The sequence below is a fragment of the Myxocyprinus asiaticus genome, chromosome 25 (assembly GCF_019703515.2).
Source record: "Myxocyprinus asiaticus isolate MX2 ecotype Aquarium Trade chromosome 25, UBuf_Myxa_2, whole genome shotgun sequence".
NCBI lineage: Eukaryota > Metazoa > Chordata > Actinopteri > Cypriniformes > Catostomidae > Myxocyprinus > Myxocyprinus asiaticus.
This window is the reverse complement of record NC_059368.1, coordinates 4,697,804-4,717,862: the sequence shown is the minus strand read 5'-3', so window position 1 is coordinate 4,717,862 and position 20,059 is coordinate 4,697,804. Positions and strand designations below refer to the sequence as shown.

Sequence of the window (20,059 nt, the reverse complement as noted above, 5' to 3'; positions counted from 1 at the left end):
TCCTGACATTTCACATTCTTAAAATAAAGTAGTGATCCTAACTGACCTAAGACAGAGAATGTTTTCTACAATTAAATGTCAGGAATTGAGAAAAACTGAGTTTAATGTATTTGGCTAAAGTGTACGTAAACTTCTGACTTCAACTGTGTATGTATATATATATATATATATATATATATATATATATAATGTTTAAAGTGCTGCATATTGCATGAAAAAATATATTACCATTTTGCAGAGTATCTTCTGACTTTATCAATAATACATTCCCATATTTTAATGTACATTATACTGATCTGTTTAGAACTACTGTCTGTTAATGAGTATTACTTAGTTATACATGTCCCAATCAAAAGCCATGTAAAGAACATAAAAAAGTTAATATAACTGCCAATTTCAAATGATGTTTATTTGTAGAAATTGTTAGCAAAAAAGGGGAAAGAAAACAACAGACTGCTCCACAGCTTCACCTGCTTGAATCTAGAGGCACTCGTGTGTATAAGTGCATAACCTTTGTCTTTACAGCAGATCTAGAACTTTCATACAATCTACTCAAGAGCTAAACATCATAAACTGACCATGGCTGCTAATATTGGTGATATAAGCCAAATCGTGACCATAGCGGTTAGAAAATAATATGCAGCTGCTAGACTTGACAGATACATTCCAGATCAGTTTTCAGTTTTAGAACGCTTGGTTACTGGTGCACAGTAAATTAGGAAATCTAGACTGCCATCACATAATTCAAAATCTGATGAATATACTAGACTTCCAACTGGCCTGTTTTAAGTGCTACAGTCTGAATGCAAAAATATCATATGACCAACTTGCGGAGTATCCTCTGATTTTATCATTAACACATTCTCAAATAAAGCAATGTTAACATTTACAACCAAGTCACAGGCATCATTTCAAACCAAGAATCCCCAGATAACATTTTAGGAACAATTCTTTTCAAGGCATTACGGCACATTAGTATTTACAGAATTTATTTGTGTGTGTGTGCAGTGCATTATTGTACATGATCCTTGTAACTACAGAGATTACTGAGGATAAGCTTCAATCACCATAGCATGACCCTGAAACAGAATTACAAGAGAACAATAAGAGGACATTAGTGTAGATGCCACATGAACACATTTGTGCAGATGCGTATGGTGGTTTGGAAAAGAAACGGGTGTCGGTGTGTGAGCTCACCTGTCCTCCAGCGGCACATGCTGCCACCAGGCCATACTGCCCCCCTTCCTTCTGCAGTCGGTGGGCTACGGTGGTCACCAGTCTACAGCCTGTGGCACCAAATGGATGCCCAATGGAGAGAGAACCGCCCCATGTGTTAAACTTCCCCATCGGAGGGGCACCCACCTGAGTTTCAGAAAACACATGCATTTCAAAACTGAGAAACAATGCAAAAAAATCTAAACTTTTATCATTATATTATTATTATAACTGTTCTTCATTTAGCAGATGCTTTCTTGCAGTACAGTACAACTAGTTAATAACTTCAAGTTCAATCCCCTGGAGTATCCTAAGGTAAAGTGTCTTGCTCAAGGACACAGTGGTGATTGTTCATGAATCAAGCCCTCATGGGGTTTGAACCTACAACCTTTCTGTTACCAGCCCAGATCGTTAACCACCGTGACATTCCAGCAGGTCTGAAAAAACTGACACACCTTAGCTTTTTTGCCCATGTACGTTTGAGCGAACCAGTCTGAATCCATTGCCTTCAGGTTTGCCATGATCTGACCCTGGAGGAAAAAAACAACACAAAATTAAAATTAACACCAATAATTATACAATGACTTGACAGCTTGATCTGTACTAACACAAAACTAACCTCACCACGGACAGCAGCTAATCAATCAAAGATCAATAGAACTGGGAGATAAAATTTGTCTGATTTATGATCAAAACCACACTGTTCCCTAACCAGACGCCACAGGACATTTTGTTGTTAGCTTGGATTTTGATTCTGCAGAGTTGTATAGGGTCACCATAACAGTATATTAAATATCAAATATGTCACATGATTGTTGCTTTCAGTGTGGAAAAATTGCTTGTCACTGGAATATTATCACGTTTCACTTGGTTAGGACACAGTAACATATTACTGAACATACAGTTGAAGTCAGAAGTTTACATACACCTTAGCCAAACACATTTAAAGTCAGATTTTCACAATTGTTGACATTTAATCATAGAAAACATTCCCTGTCTTAGGTCAGTATTTTATTTTAAGAATGTGAATTGTCAGAATAATCGTAGAGAGAATTATTTATTTCAATTTTCAATTCAATTTTTGTTTCATCTGACCAGAGGACATTTCTCCAAAAAGTGAGATCTTTGTCCCCATGTGCACTTGCAAACTGTAGTCTGGCTTTTTTATGGTGGTTTTGGAGCAGTGGCTTCTTCCTTGCTGAGCAGCCTTTCAAGTTATGTCGATATAGGACTCATTTTTACTGTGGATATAGATACTTTCCTCCAGCATCTTCACAAGGTCCTTTGCTGTTGTTCTGGGATTGATTTTCACTTTTCGCACCAAACTACGTTCATCTCTAGGAGACAGAATGCGTCTCCTTTCTGAGCGGTATGATGGCTGCGTGGTCCCATGGTGTTTATGCTTGCGTACAACCACTATTGTACAGATGAATGTGGTACCTTCAGGTGTTTGGAAATTGCTCCCAAGGATGAATCAGACTTGTGGAGGTTCACAATTTTTTTTCTGAGGTCTTGGCTGATTTCTTTGGTTTTTCCCATGATGTCAACCAAAGAGGCACTGAGTTTGAAGGTAGGCTTTAAAATACATCCACAGGTACACCTCCAATTCAGAACATCTCCAATCAGAAGCTAATTGGCTAATTGTCTAAAAGCTTGGCATTTAGATTTCCATTTCCAAGCTGCTTAAAGGCACAGTTAACTTAGTGTATGTAAACTTCTGACCCATTGGAATTGTGATATAGTCAATTAAAAGTGAAACAATCTGTCTGTAAACAGTTGTTGGAAAAATTACTCGTGTCATGCACTAAGTAGATGTCCTAAACAACTTGCCAAAACTATAGTTTGCTAATATGAAATCTGTGGAGTGGTTAAAAAATTAGTTTTAATGACTTCATCCTAAGTGTATGTAAACTTCTGACTTCAACTGTATATGATATTCAGTAATGAAATATCAGAATTGTCCCTGAAGTGCTCAACTGTCCTACTGCACAGCAATGAACTAGACAGTAGCAATTAATTCTATAGTTTCTAATAAGGAAGACAATTTTGTTAGAGTTGTGTCAATCACTCTACAAGTGGAAATTTTCCTTTATAACAATATTAACAAGCAATTAAAAACAAAATGTGATGCTCACAGCAAAAGCTTCATGGAATTCAAACACATCGATGTCGTTCATGGTTAGACCACTCTTCTCCAAGACCTTTGGAGTGCCGTAAGTCGGTCTGAGAATTAATCAGAAAAGAGTGTGCTTTTGACCATCAATTAAATAAACAGTCATTAGGCAACAACAGTAAAAGCATGCATTAATATATTTTTTTAAATAATATTATTAGTTATGGCATTTTGAAAAGTTGTTGTGTGATCTCTATGTCACAAATAATTTTAATCTTTGTTTCGTACTATGTCTAACTGCTAAGCTTGATGCTAAGTGTTTCTCACTGGAAAAAGAACGGGAGTAATATATGCAAACAATAAAATAAATAAGTAATTTACTTCAAGTATGTACACAGTTGCCTCCATTAGAAAATTGGTGAAAAAAAAATATTGGAATACTGAGGAATTGATAACTGATTAAGAAATGTGAATACCGGTAAAAATATTGGAATATTAGGGCACTGGTAGCCGATTAAGTAAAAAGTGTCAATATTGATAAAAACAAATTGATAACTGAATAAGTAGAAAAGTATGAATATTGAAAAAATAATGTCGACTGATAGCCAAGTAAGTGGAAAAGTGTGACATTTTTTTTACAAATATTTAAATATTGTGAAATTGATAATCGATTAAGTAGAAAAGTTTAAATATTGATAAAAATATTAGAATATTTTGGAAATTGATAGCCAATTAAGTAGAGAATTATGAACATTGGTAAAAAAATATATATATATATCAGAATATTTTGGAAATGATAGCTGATTAAATGGAAAAGTGTGAATACTGGTAAAAAAAAAGAAAAAAAAAAGAATATTGGCATATTGATAACCGATGAAGTAGAGAAGTATGAATATTGGAAGAACAAAAAAATCTGAATATTTGGAAATTGAAAAATTGTTAAAAAATATTGAAATATTGTGAAATTGATAATTAGGTAGAAAGTGTAAATATTGGTAAAAATATTAGAATACTTGGGGAATTTATAACCGATAAAGTAGAAGTGTGACTATTGTTAAAAAAAATACTGGAATATTGGGGAATTTATAGCCTTTTTAGTAGAAAAGTAAATATTGGTTAAAAAAATAAAAAAAAAATAAAAAGGCAGAATATTTGGGAATTGATAACTGATTTTGTGTAAAAATGTGAATATTGGGGGGGGGGGGAATACTGAAATATTTGGGGAACTGATAACCAATAAAGTAGAAAAGTATGATTATTTGTAAAAAATATCGGAATATTGGGGAATTGATAACCGATAAGGCAGAAAAATGTGAATATTGGTCAATCCAATCCATCTACAGTATGACTATTAAGAAGTGAATTGGTGGGGGCCTGGGTGGCTCAGTGGTAAAGACGCTGGCTACCACCCCTGGAGTTCGCTATCCCAGGGTGTGCTGAGTGACTCCAGCCAGGTCTCCTAAGCAACCAAATTGGCCCAGTTGCTAGGGAGGGTAGAGTCACATGGGGTAATCTCCTCATGGTCGCTATAATGTGGTTCGTTCTCGGTGGGGCGCGTGGTGAGTTGAGCGCGGATGCCGCAGTGGATGGCGTGAAGTCTCCACATGCGCTATGTCTCCGTGGCAATGTGCTCAACAAGCCACGTGATAAGATGCACGGGCTGACGGTCTCAGACGTGGAGGCAGCTGGGATTCGTTCTCCGCCACCCGGATTGAGGCGAATCACTACGCGACCACGAGGACTTAAAAAGCGCGTTGGGAATTGGGCATTCCAGTGACTTGGTGATTTTCAATCTTTTTACTTTACTTGCATAGAGCGATGTTGGATCTTTCAGAAAAGATTGTGACTGCTTCTAACCATAAGAAAAAACAAAACAATACTTTCTAAGAGAAATCTACACTGGAGTATCCTTATTTAACTGCAGAATGTAGGAATATCAATCACAAAGTTGTACGACATGCTGTGTTCCTCTACAACACTAACACAACCACAACAATAATAAAATCCACAGCACAAAACCTCATACTCCTGACAGAGAGAGAGAAAAGAAGAAAAAACATGCAGAAGCTCACCCGAGAAGCAGCTGGTCTTTCGGGTCTTGAGACACATACACAAAATCTCTAAAGATGAAAGAAAACAGACGCATTACAGTATGAACAATAACACTGCAAGCCACTGTTTGCTGTGGCCCACATGATATTTGCCTGCTGTAATGTTTTATAATCTGTAAATTATTCTATGGCTCTCTGGAATACTTGATTCTGATTGGTCAATCACAGATGTCTGCGGGCAATATTTCTGTATAATGACCTCTACACTGTATAACTGATGTCCCAGCCAAATGAATTCCTATATAGCCATGTTAGTTTCATGTCTCCTTTTTTCACTCTGCACTTTTTTTTTTTATAATGTCAGATTTGTTTTATAAATTTTTAATGTCAGTAATCGTTCTTATTATTGTACCTGAGATACGCTTTGGGCTTGTAACCCAAAGCAAGAGCTTTCTCTTCTGACATGATCAAGACTGCAGATGCACCATCAGTCTGAAAGAAATCACACACACACACACAGAAAAAGGTTCATCTGTGAGTGAGAGATCTGACACAAGTTCCTTTAAAAATAAAGAGCTGATAAAAGCAAATTAGATGAATATTTAATAATCTGGTGGATAACTGACCAAGAAGGAGGAATTTGCAGCCGTCACAGTGCCGTGAGGTTTGATGAAGGCAGGTTTCAGTCTGCCCATCTGTTCCATGGAGGAAGGACGGATCCCGTTGTCTTTGGACACAATATCTTTCCCTGTGACACACACACATCATAGACATGAACCATCATAACTACTCAAGTCAAAGCTTTGTGCTTGACAAAACTCCCTCAAGTGTAAAGTTTGCAGAAGTTTCCAAATTTTATGCTCTTGCAGATGTCTGCAAGCTGAATCAATTCAAACGAACAACAAAAACAAAACCTTTAATCTCACTGTAAAGAGCTGAATTGACAAGAATTGTGTTTATTGGTCACCTGGCACTTTGACGTTGATGACGTCACTTAGCAGCCCTTCATCTTGCGCTTTCTTGGCAAGAGTGTGAGATCGCAGAGCAAACTCATCCTGCTCCACGCGTGTCACACCAAACGCAGCGGACAGACGGTCTGCCGAGTGACCCATCGTCTCTGCGGTGGAGAATTCAGCTACAGCCGGCAGCTAAACACACACAGAAATACATACAGACAAAGATTCAGGAGTGCTTAGCAACTGTAATCAGCCTACAGTAGAGCTGGTGAACTATTACTTGGCAGAACAATTATGTTTATTATTATTTATACATTTAATTAATGAGCATTGTTGTCTTATATTGTTGCTGCCATTGAATAAAAGCAATAAACCCCTCAATGCCATGCGTTACCATTACAATGGGGTAAAAAATCTTCTTAGCATGACACGTCATGCCTTAATATCTTGTATTGTAAAATGATAAAATCACACGGGAAATTACTTTCTACAGTGTGAACAATGTTATGTTGTCAAGATTGTGTTCCACACACACGAGGTGTGCTACAGGTAATATGTGAGGTGTATTATGGGTAATGCTGTACCTCTGGTGTGAGGTGAGCGAGGCGGATGGAGCCCAGCAGAGAGAGTCGGGCACCGAGGGTCTTCGCCTTGTTAAGCGACAGCATCGTCTTCCTCATTTTGCGGCTGTGGCGAATCGGAACGTCGGACATAAACTCGACCCCACCAGCGACCACGGCATCACACTGACCAGAAGCAATCAAACCAACAGCTAGAAAACAAATCAACACATCAATATAAACATGGCATACTCATACACTGATTTATGTTGTTCTTGTGTGATTTTGTTCAGTCTGTGGCAAAAGGATAGAATATAATTCAACTAAAATAGGTGATGATGCATCATCCATAAAATGTGTGTAACATATTAATTTAGTAACTCGATGAATTTTACAATATGTCCTAGTCACATTTCGCCCGAAAATCAAAAGAAATATTAATAATAATAAAAATACAATTTTTAATTCAGTTCAGTTTAGTTTTCACCCATAAAAGCTGCAGGTAAACATTTAACATCTTGACATTATTTTAATTCATAAAGAACAACTTGACTGTTGTTCTTTGTTTTATCATTTTATTTTGTTTCATGCAAGAGTTGTAACTCCAGTTATAATAACACCAGTGACAAATTCTCATAAAAGATTAATTTTCTGAAATAGCATCTCAAAACATCCACCACTGATCAGACTAAAATCAACAAATTATATCAATAAATCAAGTTTTATCAATACAAGTCTTTCACAAGAACATTAAACAATGTAACATCAATTACATATTTAAAAGAACCATGTGAAAAAATTAGTTAAAATGTAAATAAATGATCTTTTCAACATGATGGGAAAATCACTATATGCATATTTGAGCAGCCTCTTCTTCCTCTGAACTACAAGTTTTTAACACTGATAACACCATTTACATGAAATCAAGGGACACTTTTTTTTATTTTTTATTATTTAAATTATTAATTACTTATTTTGTTTAGCATTTTTGCACACTTGTTAGGCCTTACACTAATGCTTGACCTGAGAAAACAAAATGAGTAAAAAATAAACACATTTTAAAAATCGGTAAAGTTCATAGAAGTGGTGTACCAGATGAGGGGGACAAGGTTTTGTTCATGCAGTTGACAAATACAAATTCAATTATATTTTCTAAAAAATCTGTAAACAATATAGTCAAACCATATTATTTAAAGTTCACCCAAAAATGAAAATTCTCTCATTATTTACTCGCCCTCATGATATCCCAGGATTGTATGACTTTCTTCCTTCAGCAGAACACATTTGATGAAAAATAGAAAAACATCTTAGCTCAGTAGGTCCTTAAAATGCAAGTGGATGGAGGTTTCTCTTTTGAAGCTCCAAAAATCACAGACAGTCAGCATAAACGTCATCCATATGACTCCAGCGGTTAAATTAATGTCTTCTAAAGTGGCACGATCGCTTTGGTGCGAAAAAAGATCAATATTTAAGTACTTCTTAACTATTAACCATCACTTCCGTTAGGCTTCACGAGAGGGTGGAGTCCAAGTGGTCTCTCGTGTGACGTATTCGCGTTGCCATGGATACAGATGTAATCTCACGTTCTCCACTTGGTTGAGACATCCAGGATAAGCACACAAACACACCATTGTGAGTAAAGAAACAGATCAATACAGATCTAAACCAAAATCACCCATGCTACTGTACAGCGTTCCTTCTACTCGTAAACTGCGCTGCTCTTCCGGCTGTGACGCACGTGCGTCAGTTCTCGCACGCGTAACGCTGCTCACCGGAAGCATGATTTAGAGTAAAAAAAAAAAAAAAAGTACTTAAATATTTATCTTTTTCACACCAAAAGCAATCGTGTCGCTTTAGAAGCCATTAAAGGGGCTTTCAGTAGTTCTCTAGCTAGCGTTGGCATTTGTCTTCTTCGTGTACTTTTTTTTTCTCCCAATTTGGAATGCCCAATTCCCACTACTTACTAGGTCCTCATGGTGGCGCGGTTACTCACCTCAATCTGGGTGGCGGAGGACAAGTCTCAGTTGCCTCCGCTTCTGAGACAGTCAATCCACGCATCTTATCACGTGGGTCGCTGTGCATGACACCACAGAGACTCATGCTACTCTCCGTGATCCACACACAACTTACGACGCGCCCCATTGAGAGCGAGAAGCACTAATCGCAACCACAAGGAGGTTACCCAATGTGACTCTACCCTCCCTAGCAACCGGGCCAATTTGGTTGCTTAGGAGACCTGGATTCTAACTCGCAACTCCAGGGGTGGTAGTCAGCGTAAATACTCGCCGAGCTACCCAGGCCCCCCTTCTTCGTGTATTTTAAGTACTGATACGACAGTGGTGTTAGATGCTGTACTGCCATCTATTGATGTGGATAAGCATGACCGTCTCTGCTGCCCCCGCCAGCTTTGGAATATCATTTGCATCTGAAAAATGTCAGAGTTTGAGGACTTTTTTCTTAAGTTATTTATTACTACAATAATATAATTGCTTTGCCTAAAAACAAATGTCAGAATTCAAGCAAACAGACTTCTACAGTTAAGGACAGATTATTATTGTCCCTCATATCAATAATCTTTGGAGACCGTCTACGTTCCACACTATTTCTAAAGACAGTTATTACCTTTATTAGAGAACTGTTTAGCGTAAAATAAACCTCAATTATCTAGCGATACAGAATGTCATGGTAAGGAAAAGATTAGAATTTTTTTGATGATCAAATTTAGTATGTCCATGAATACTGTATTTCAAGAATTCGTTTTGTTTCCAAGCAAACCAACATCATGGTTTACTCAAAATCCACAACAATTGCTGTGCCAAGCTACTAAATGAATGAAGACGTATGCCATTTCATAGAGGTGGAGGTAGATGGCCCCCCCTTACTATAGCTGTGATAACAAAGAAAATATAATTAGACGTTGCTTTCCAGTTGCGTTTGTAAACAGCGCTGAAAATTGTCTATTACTAACATTCGTTGACTACACACGTAATTTAAAAAAGTTCGAGGGAAACTTGTATGAGTTTTCTGTAAATTCCACCGATACTATTTTAGAGATTGGTCTAAACGATTAATAATGTCTTACCTGTCTAACAAAAAAGAAGCAACATCGGCATCACAACTCATGTTTTTCTCCGTCATCAAATCTTTCCAAACTGTGTATGCCGTATCGATGTTTATTCTTGTTTTTTGCCTTTGCCTGTCTTTCTGTCTTCTTGCTTCTGACCTTTTTCGCTTCTTTGGCAGTACAGCTACTGAATCTCCCATTGTCTCCGCTTCTAAATCACGATAATTAGTATGTTCCATTGTCTCCAAACAACACTGCACTAAGCATAGCCAAGCGTATCTACATAGGCGGCAGCCAATGAGCGCGAGGATTTTCTTCTTCAACGTTTACTGAACCACAGCGGACCATGTCATTTTAACATGGCGAAACACATTGAAGGGGTGACCTGCAACATGTATAATAAAAACACTTTTTATAGAAAACTATTATGAGTATTCTTCATCTCATGTGATTGTACACTATTCAGATCACTCTTCACAAAAACACAATTAATTTGTTAATGTGTAAAACTTTTAAAATTAGCCCCAAATTACTGAATGCACCTTTCATTCAGCTGGTATCGTATGGATGACGTTTACGATGACTGTATGTGATTTTGTGGAGCTTCAAAGGAGACATCTCCACTCACTTGCATTTTAAGGACCTACTGAGCTGAGATATTTTTCTGTTTTTCTTCAAATGTGTTCTGCTGAAGAAAGAAAGTCATACACACCTGGGATATCATGAGGGTGAACTATCCCTTTAATAAAAGGTTAGGTTATAGAATGACATTAATGTATTATGTATTTTAGTTTTTTTAATAATCTATAATTATAATAAAATGACCTATAATAAGATTCTATGAGAATAATGGGAGTTACAAAGAACTTTAAGCAAAATGTCTGTATGAATTACAGTAATGAGACTTTTGGTTAAAATGTCAATCTGTGCTTAACTGTTATTATGCTAAAATTATCCTAAAATAAGCTTAATTTTCTTTATGCAATCATTTCATATGATTTTGGGGTGAAATGTGACCTGGTGTTCATGACACTCACCCACCTAGTGACACTATAGACACTTTGTGTAAGTGTGCTCGTTCATTACCTGTAGTCATAGCTTGGTTGGAGGAAATACACGCCATAGTCACTGTGTGAGCAGGAATCTTATCAGAGAAACCAGCACCAAGTGCTGCCTACAGGGAAACAATAAAAATGTATAAAAAGCTTAACATCATTACTAAACAATTTCATACTGGAAGCATGTACCCAATTTAAAAGCTGATATCACTAACTAGGACTGGGTGATAATATTGATTTTTCGATGCATCGCGATCTTCATTTGAACGATCTTTATACCGATTCTTAAATCCCAAGATCATTCTTTTACTTTATGCACAATCCTCCACTACAATGCTAGTAAATCACTCACATATGCAACCAAATTTTGCGCTATGCAACAAAAAATATCTATGATTAGCCTCTGGCTGGTAAATGTTCAGATTTCACTCACCAGTGACTGAGTAGTATAGTGGGGAAAAAGTTCAGCACAGAGATCCTTTCACTGTGTTGATAGTAAAGTTTGGTTTGACTCGTTCCGAGTGTGTGTCCAAAGACAAGAGCTACGCAATCAATTAGTTATTGAATAATGTCACTTTTAATACACTGTCTATTATTTAGTCAGTTGTTAACCAAAAGAACAAAAAAGAAACATGTAATGCTAATCATGAATAGCAGGGTTGAGGTAAAGCCGTTTGAGTCTCTCTCTTTAATATGTGCTCATTTACAGTCGCTCTTTACAGAACTGCCGGTTTTCTTAAAGAGACAGTACCGATTTTATGCACGTTTTCAAAAAATCAATGTAAATACTTGTACATAGTAGAAATTATGCATGTAAACAATAAACATGTAACAAAATATAATATCTGCAAAACAATATCATATTTATTGATTGCGTAAATTGATTTTTTCATTTTTAAAAAGCTAAAATGTGACAAATTATGCAAAAACGAATTAAATATAATTATTAAAATTAAAATTTCCTTAATGTACCTAGTTGGAAGGTCATCTGTATAATTAACAGCATTAGCTGGAAGAGAATTTCTTTCATATGCAAGCTAAGTGGACATTCTAACTGAAATATACCCATATGAATTTATATTGAATCTAAATCGAAACGGAAAATCTGTATCAATAACCAGCCCTACCAGTAACAATGCAAAAACAATTGTTTGCTGTAATACTCTGTGGAATGAAAAATCTAGACAGATGCTTGACCTCTTGGCCACTCTAAACTTTAAAATTCTGTTCATCAGCCTATCATTAAAAATAATCTGACAGGAGTCTGAAAGCCATGAAGACTGACCTCTCTGGCCACATTACTAGTCTTCACTTCCTGAATGACCGTTCCGTAGACGATATAATCAACAGCATCTTTAGAGATACCGGTTCTGTTCAGCAGACCCCTGGAGAAAAAAAAAAAAAAAAAAAAAAAACACACAATATTAAATATGTACTAATTAAATCAGTTGACTATGTGTAGGTGATGAGTGAATGTTTATATACTAATAATATATATATATATATACACACACACACACACTAATATATATATGTATGTATATAAGGGGTATACAAAATTATTGTATCGTAATGTATCGTACAACACGTTGCTCACGATTCAATACCATAATGTATCGTACGGCACTTAAACAAACACGTTAAAGTATATTTAAAACAAAGCAGTGCAATATTAAGAGCTGCAAAACAGTCTCCTCCCCGGAGAGGCGGCGCTGAGTGCTCACAAGAAAACAGAGCAACAGATCTACAGTACGTAGGCGAGAAGATTGATGGCAAAAGCCAAGTTGATTGTAGCATTACAGCTTGTCGAAGTTGCCAAACAACGGTGTCATGTCTACGCCGACATCACCACACAAATCGGTGGATTTGCGATGCAGAAACACAGCAGCAGCAAAGTTGCACCTCTCCCAGATGACACGGAGCATGACACTCATAAGTAACAAAAACAAGCTTAATTATATATCATACAACGTAAGAAACCCCCGATTACATGAGACTTATTATTCTCTGGATTTGACGTCGAAATGTAAATGTACGAGTATACTTGCGCACATGTTATAAGCCAGTAATAATGCCGGTAACGTTTACATGCAACGCGAAACCGGCAGAAGAGGACAAAAAATTATGAATGCCGATCGGTTTTTGCTGAAGCCGCTAAATAATATTGAATTATAAACATACACTCACTGACCACTTCATTAGGTACACCTGTACAACTACTTTTTCAATCGAATATCTAATCAGCCAATCGTGTAGCAGCAAGTGTATGTTTATAATATTGAATTATAAACATACACTCACTGACCACTTCATTAGGTACACCTGTACAACTACTTTTTCAATCGAATATCTAATCAGCCAATCGTGTAGCAGCAGTGCAATGCATAAAATCATGCAGATACAGGTCAGGAGCTTCAGTTAATGTTAACATCAACCATCAGAATGGGGAAAAAATGTCTCTGTGATTTAAAAAAATAAATAAAATCTCAGTGATTTCGACCGTGGCATGAATGTTGGTGCCAGACGGGCTGGTTTGAGCATTTCTGTTACTGCTGATCTCCTGGGATTTTCATGCACAACTGTCTCTAGAGAGTATAGAGAATGGAGCGAAAAACTAAAAACATCCAGCGAGCGGCAGTTCTGTGGGCAAAAACGGCTTGTTATTGACAGAGGTCAGAGGAGAATGGCCAGACTGGGCCAAGCTGACAGTAAGGTGACAGTAACCTAAATAACCACACGTGACAACAGTGCTATGCAGAAAAGCATTTCTGAACATACAGCACATTGAACATTGAGGTGGATGGGCTACAGTAGCAGAAGACCCCTCCAGGTACCATTATTGTCAGCTAAGAACAGGAAACTGAGGCTGCAATAGGCACAGGCTCACCAAAACTGGACGGTAGACGATTGCAAAAACATTGCCTGGTCTGACGATTCTCGAATACTGCTGCAACATGCAGATGGTAGGGTCAGAATTTGGAGTAAACAACATGAATCCATGGATCAATCCTGCCTTGTGTCAATGGTTTTGGCTGGAGGTGGTGGTTTAATGGTGTGGGGAATGTTTTCTTGGCACACATTAGGCACCTTAATACCAACTGAGCATCGTTTAAATGCTACAGCTTACCTGAGTATTGTTGTTGACCATGTGCATCCCTTTATGACCACGGTCTACCCATCTTCTAATGGCTACTTCCAGCAGGATAACGCGCCATGCCACAGAGCACACGTCATCTCAAACTGGTTCCAGGGACATGACAATGAGTTCAGTGTACTCCAATGGCCTCCACAATCACCAGATCTCAATCCAATAGAGCACCTTTGGGATGTGGTGGAATAGGACATTCACACCATGAATGTGCAACCAACAAATATGCGGCAAATGCACGATGCTGTCATGTCCGCATGGAGCAGAATCTCTAAGGAATGTTTTCAGCACCTTGTTGAATCCATGCCACGAAGTATTCAAGCCGTTCTGGGGCAAATGGGGGTCCTACCCAGTATTAGAGAGGTGTACCCAATAAAGTGGTTGGTGAGTGTATATCGTAAACCCACAGGTCTGGTTCTTTTTTCACCACTAAATTACATTGAAAGAAGTTTTTTTCCTTATTACAGTCACTTTAACTTGCTCTCTAGGGGCTTTAAGACATTAACAGGGTTTTTCCAGCATTGAACATTTTCATAAAATTTGCTTCGGTGGTCTGAAATTGCGGCTGCCGAAGCAAATTCTATATATAAAGTGCCAAAAGCAAGAAGAATAAGAGATAAATATGCTTCTCATGTGGTATGCGGATGTGCGCAGGGTAACTGAAGACTGGTATCACTTGCGTGATACACAGATGCTCATTCGGCTGGTTTGGATACATCAACTGCAGCGCCATCTTTGAACGGTCAACAAGGAGAGCTATTTAAATTGGTTTGAATGCAAGTGAATGGAGGAGATGCCTCAAACCAAGCTCCTTGCTCAAACCGCTGCATAAACTGCTTTTGTGTGGAAAAAGTATTGTGGTCCATAGAAACAGCTGCTAATAAGAGATCTACATTTGAATATCTATGCAGAAAAGGCTTTTGCGCTTACGTCACGTGAAAGGCAGTTTGAACTCCACACTCCTCAACGAGCTGGCCAGAAGCGAATGTTTTTAGTAAAAAAAAAGTTTAAATAACAATCTATTTCTTACAAACACCTAGCGTTTCGCTTCAGAAGACATTAATTAGACCACTGGAATCATATGGATTATTTTTATGATGGTTATATGTACTTTTTGGAGCTTCAAAAATTTGGCACCCATTCACTTGCATTTTATGGACCAACAGAGCTTAAGAAAGACAGTTCTAAACATCTGGGATGGCATGAGGGTGAGTAAATTATGAGAGAAGTTTCATTTTTGGGTGAACTATCCCTTTAAGGCATGATTTTCTATAAAGCTGCTTTGAAACGATGTGTATTATGAAAAGTGCTACACAAATATAAATGACTCGTATAGACAAACAAATTTTTCTCAAGAAAAATATGAAAATTGTTAGTTCATATGAGTTTTTCTCATTACAATCAAACAAAATAAACGAAGTGCTGTTTAAGTTACTCTATTATAGAGCTCTACTTTTTGTTGCCAAAGTCAGTCACTGTTTTGTCACTTATGAATTAAAGGACATTTATGTTGAATCATTGAATAAGTTTGAGCGAAACATTTGTTGCCACTTTTTTGTTTGTTTGCTTTTCTCGTATCATGAGGCTTTGCATCATATCATATCATACTGTGAAATAAGTGTATCGTTACATGCCTAATATATATATATCTACTGTATATATGCGTGTTTGTGAGGTAACATACTGTAATGCAGCTCTGGCCAGATCATGGGGCATCAGATCAGCATATCTAATGATAAAGACAGAGCAGAGGTGAGATACAGCACAAGATACAGTAAAGGGACACAGATTGTCAGATCTGCAAAAATTTCCATAGTAATACTTCAACATTAACAATATCTGAGTCATTAAGTTTGCACTCATCAGCATCTGGTTCTGGAATAGATGAAACAGCGATCAAAATGATAGTTCATTGGCCCACAGTCCCTTTAAAACAGCTTCAACACAAACACACACGCACTTACGTAGTGCCGGACAGGAGGAAGGGGGTACGGACACCATCAACCAAAACAATGTTCTTCACTCCTGGTTTGGCTAGTGTCTTCTTGCTTTTTGCTGTTTGATTATAACAGACAGAACAAGATTCACAAAGTGTCTGTAAATAATCACAATTCTTGAAAATGTAGCCAATAATATGCTACTGTGAATTCAAGTTTTAAACTTTACATTCTGCTCAAATACATCACAACTGGATTGAACACTGACATGATTCCCTTTGAGATGAATTGGAGTGTTAATGGAAAGCTTTCTCCAGGTATTACAGACCTCCTTGAGTAAAACAGAGTTTAATGATTACATTATGATTGCATGATGAAACTTACCATGAGCTTGCAGATGGGCAGATGTGCTGAGAGACCGTGAAGCTGGAGAGAGAATGATAATCACATATTAATATTGAGTATTTCAGTGGTCTGCACAATACAAAGTGTTTGTTATCTTGCCACTGTTGAAATATCAAGGTGTCTTACCGAACAGGACAGCTCGCGCAGACGTCACCGGACCGCTCCTCAGAGAATTCATCAACATAGATGCCATCTTTAACTTCCTGTAAAATTTAAAGTCATCAGAGTCACTTTAGAGGAAGAGGATAATTCAGCTGTTTACTCATAATCTGATGAATTACAGGCAAGTTTGAATCTTTTGCTAAATAAATTAATCTTGCTAAAAAAATGCTAAAAGGGCATGCAAAGAAAAATGCAACTATATGGAAACATGCCCCGTCAGCACATACAAATTGTTGCCAACTTCATATCGTGTATAATAATAAACTTTATTCCTCATTAAACCTCATCTGGTGAATATAGGCAATAAAAAGCTGAACTGGGTTAATGCTTAATATAGAGCATTGTAACAGATTGTAGAGGTTTTCAATGGGGTTGAGGTCTGGAGATTGGGCTGGCCATGACAGTGTCTTGATCTGGTGGTCCTCCATCCACACCTTGATTGGCCTGGCTGTGTGGCATGGAGTATTGTCCTGCTGGAAAAACCAATCCTCAGAGTTCGGGAATATTGCAGAAGGAAGCAAGAAGGAAGCAAGTTTTCTTCCACGATAATCTTCACATGGCTTGATCCATGCATCCTTAACAAAGACAAATCTGCCCGATTCCAGCTTTGCTGAAGCACCCCCAGATCATCACCGATCCTCCACCTGGTCATCTAATAATTAGACAGAGACCTGGAGAGGCCTTCAAGCCACAGTGTCTCGCACCCACTGTGAAATTTGGTGGAGAATCGGATCAAGACCCTGTCATGGCCAGACCAATCTCCAGACCTGAACCCCATTGAAAACCACTGGAATGTGATCAAGAGGAAGATGGATGGCCACAAGCCATCAGACAAAGCCGAGCTGCTTGAATTTTTGTGCCAGGAGTGTCATAAAGTCACCAAACAGCAATGTGAAAGACTGGTAGAGAACATGCCAAGACGCATGAAAGCTGTGACTGAAAATCAGGGTTATTCCACCAAATATTAATTCCTGAACTCTTCCCAAGTTAAAACATTAGTATTGTGTTGTTTAAAAATTAATATGAACTTGTTTTCTTTGCATTATTCGAGGTCTGAAAACACCGCATCTTTTTTGTTATTTTGACCAGTTGTCATTTTCTGCAAATAAATGCTCTAAATTACAATATTTTTATTTGGTATTTGGGAGAAATGTTGTCAGTACTTTATAGAATAAAACAAAAATGTTCATTTTACTCAAACACACAAATCCAGAGAAACTGATCATTTTGCAGTGATAATTTTTTCCAGAGCTGCATATCTATATTTATATATATATATATATATATATATATATATATATATATATATATATATATATATCTCACACACTGGCGGCCAAAAGTTTGGAATAATGTACAGATTTTGCTCTTTTGGAAAGAAATTGGTACTTTTATTCACCAAAGTGGCATTCAACTGATCACAATGTATAGTCAGGACATTAATAACGTGAAAAATTACTATTACAATTTTAAAAAAATGTTCAGAACATCTTAAACTACTTCAAAGTGTTCTCATCAAAAAATCCTCCACGTGCAGCAATGACAGCTTTGCAGATCTTTGGCATTCTAGCTGTCAGTTTGTCCAGATACTCAGGTGACATTTCACCCCACGCTTCCTGTAGCACTTGCCATAGATGTGGCTGTCTTGTCGAGCACTTCTCACGCACCTTACAGTCTAGCTGATCCCACAAAAGCTCAATGGGGTTAAGATCCATAACACTCTTTTCCAATTATCTGTTGTCCAATGTCTGTGTTTCTTTGCCCACTCTAACCTTTTCTTTTTGTTTTTCTGTTTCAAAAGTGGCTTTTTCTTTGCAATTCTTCCCATAAGGCCTGCACCCCTGAGTCTTCTCTTTACTGTTGTACATGAAACTGGTGTTGAGCGGGTAGAATTCAATGAAGCTGTCAGCTGAGGACATGTGAGGCGTCTATTTCTCAAACTAGAGACTCTGATGTACTTATCCTCTTGTTTAGTTGTACATCTGGCCTTCCACATCTCTTTCTGTCCTTGTTAGAGTCAGTTGTTCTTTGTCTTTGAAGACTGTAGTGTACACCTTTGTATGAAATCTTCAGTTTTTTGTCAATTTCAAGCATTGTATAGGCTTCATTCTTCAAAACAATGATTGATTGATGAGTTTCTAGAGAAAGCTGTTTCTTTTTTGCCATTTTTGACCTAATATTGACCTTAAGGCATGCCAGTCTATTGCATACTGTGGCAACTCAAAAACAAACACAAAGACAATGTTAAGCTTCATTTAACGAACCGAATAGCTTTCAACTGTGTCTGATATAATGGCAAGTGATTTTCTAGTACCAAATGATCAATTTAGCATGATTACTCAAGGATAAGGTGTTGGAGTGATGGCTGCTGTCTAGATTTGATCAAAAATGACTTTTTTCAATTAGTGATGGTGCTGTTTTTTACATCAGTAATGTCCTGACTATACATTGTGATCAGTTGAATGCCACTTTGGTGAATTCAAGTACCAATTTCCTTCCAAATACATTATTCCAAACTTTTGGCCGCCAGTGTGTGTGTGTGTGTGTGTGTGTGTGTGTGTGTGTGTGTGTGTGGGTGGTGTGTGTGTGTGTGTGTGTGTGTGTGTGTGTGTGTGTGTGTGTGACCCTTCACCTACTTCTGTCAGCCGGTTGTACAAGGACAAATACGCAGCGACATTAAACGTCTATACAGCTGCTCAAACTATTGGTATCATTATAAAAGAAATACAAAAACAACACTACACATCTGATCACATAACCACAAATAACAGTAAAAATACAGCCATGAAGCACAAATCAAACTTTAGCACACAACAGGATAGTGAACCTTCACTCTCCTGCATGTCAAATACTGTGTAAGAATTTCATCAGGCTTTATCGTGTACACCCAGAGAGTCTATTGCTGCATAAGTGTATAAATGTAAACCTTTTTACCTGTTATTGTCGTGAATGTGAAGAGAGTTTGATGTATCGCGTCTTTGCCCAATGACTACAGCAGTGCACGAACCGCAGGACCCCGCAGATCCCTAGCAGCCCGAAACACTGCCTGAGCAAAAAACAAAACAAAAAAACAAACAAAAAAAAAACTTGAATGGGAAACGAAAGAGAATACCAATGCAAATGAATAATTCACATTATATATTTTTTTGGCATATATTAAATATTTGCACTTTATTGTCATTCTAAAATAGATTAATTTTTTTTTGTTTGTTTTTTTTACGATTGTCTTTTATAGACGTACATCTATAATTTGTATAGTAACACGTTTTGATTTGATGCATAATTTCAGTTAATTGAAACGGAAATAAAAATTTGCTTTAGAAACTTTATTAGAACGTTTCTGTCAGAGACATTCGTCAGAATTGTTTAAATATAATAATAATAATAATA

At 37.3% G+C, this 20,059-nt stretch overlaps 1 protein-coding gene across 1 annotated transcript; it reads right to left on the bottom strand.

Annotated features, from left to right (window-relative positions):
• Window positions 1-388: 388 nt before the first annotated feature.
• On the bottom strand, window positions 389-19,706 carry LOC127415662 (trifunctional enzyme subunit beta, mitochondrial-like). The gene is made up of 16 exons (XM_051654466.1): window positions 19,604-19,706; window positions 16,634-16,710; window positions 16,487-16,528; window positions 16,130-16,220; window positions 15,850-15,894; window positions 12,303-12,402; window positions 11,046-11,133; window positions 6,920-7,107; window positions 6,347-6,527; window positions 6,006-6,127; window positions 5,792-5,871; window positions 5,401-5,448; window positions 3,351-3,438; window positions 1,671-1,745; window positions 1,198-1,362; window positions 389-1,079 (listed from the first exon to the last, which is right to left on the bottom strand). The coding sequence occupies exons 2-16, from the start codon at window positions 16,698-16,700 to the stop codon at window positions 1,044-1,046; spliced, it is 1,416 nt and encodes a 471-aa protein (XP_051510426.1). The 5' UTR covers window positions 16,701-16,710; window positions 19,604-19,706; the 3' UTR covers window positions 389-1,043.
• Window positions 19,707-20,059: the final 353 nt, after the last annotated feature.

Excerpts from the sequence above, each read along its gene's own strand:
- LOC127415662 (XM_051654466.1), bottom strand. The coding sequence starts at position 16,700 with ATGGCATCTATGTTGATGAATTCTCTGAGGAGCGGTCCGGTGACGTCT. Across the intron at positions 15,895-16,129 it reads TTCCTCCTGTCCGGCACTAC|ATATGCTGATCTGATGCCCC; the intron begins GTAAGTGCGTGT and ends CTTTATCATTAG. Across the intron at positions 1,746-3,350 it reads AATTCCATGAAGCTTTTGCT|GGTCAGATCATGGCAAACCT; the intron begins GTGAGCATCACA and ends TTTTTCCTCCAG.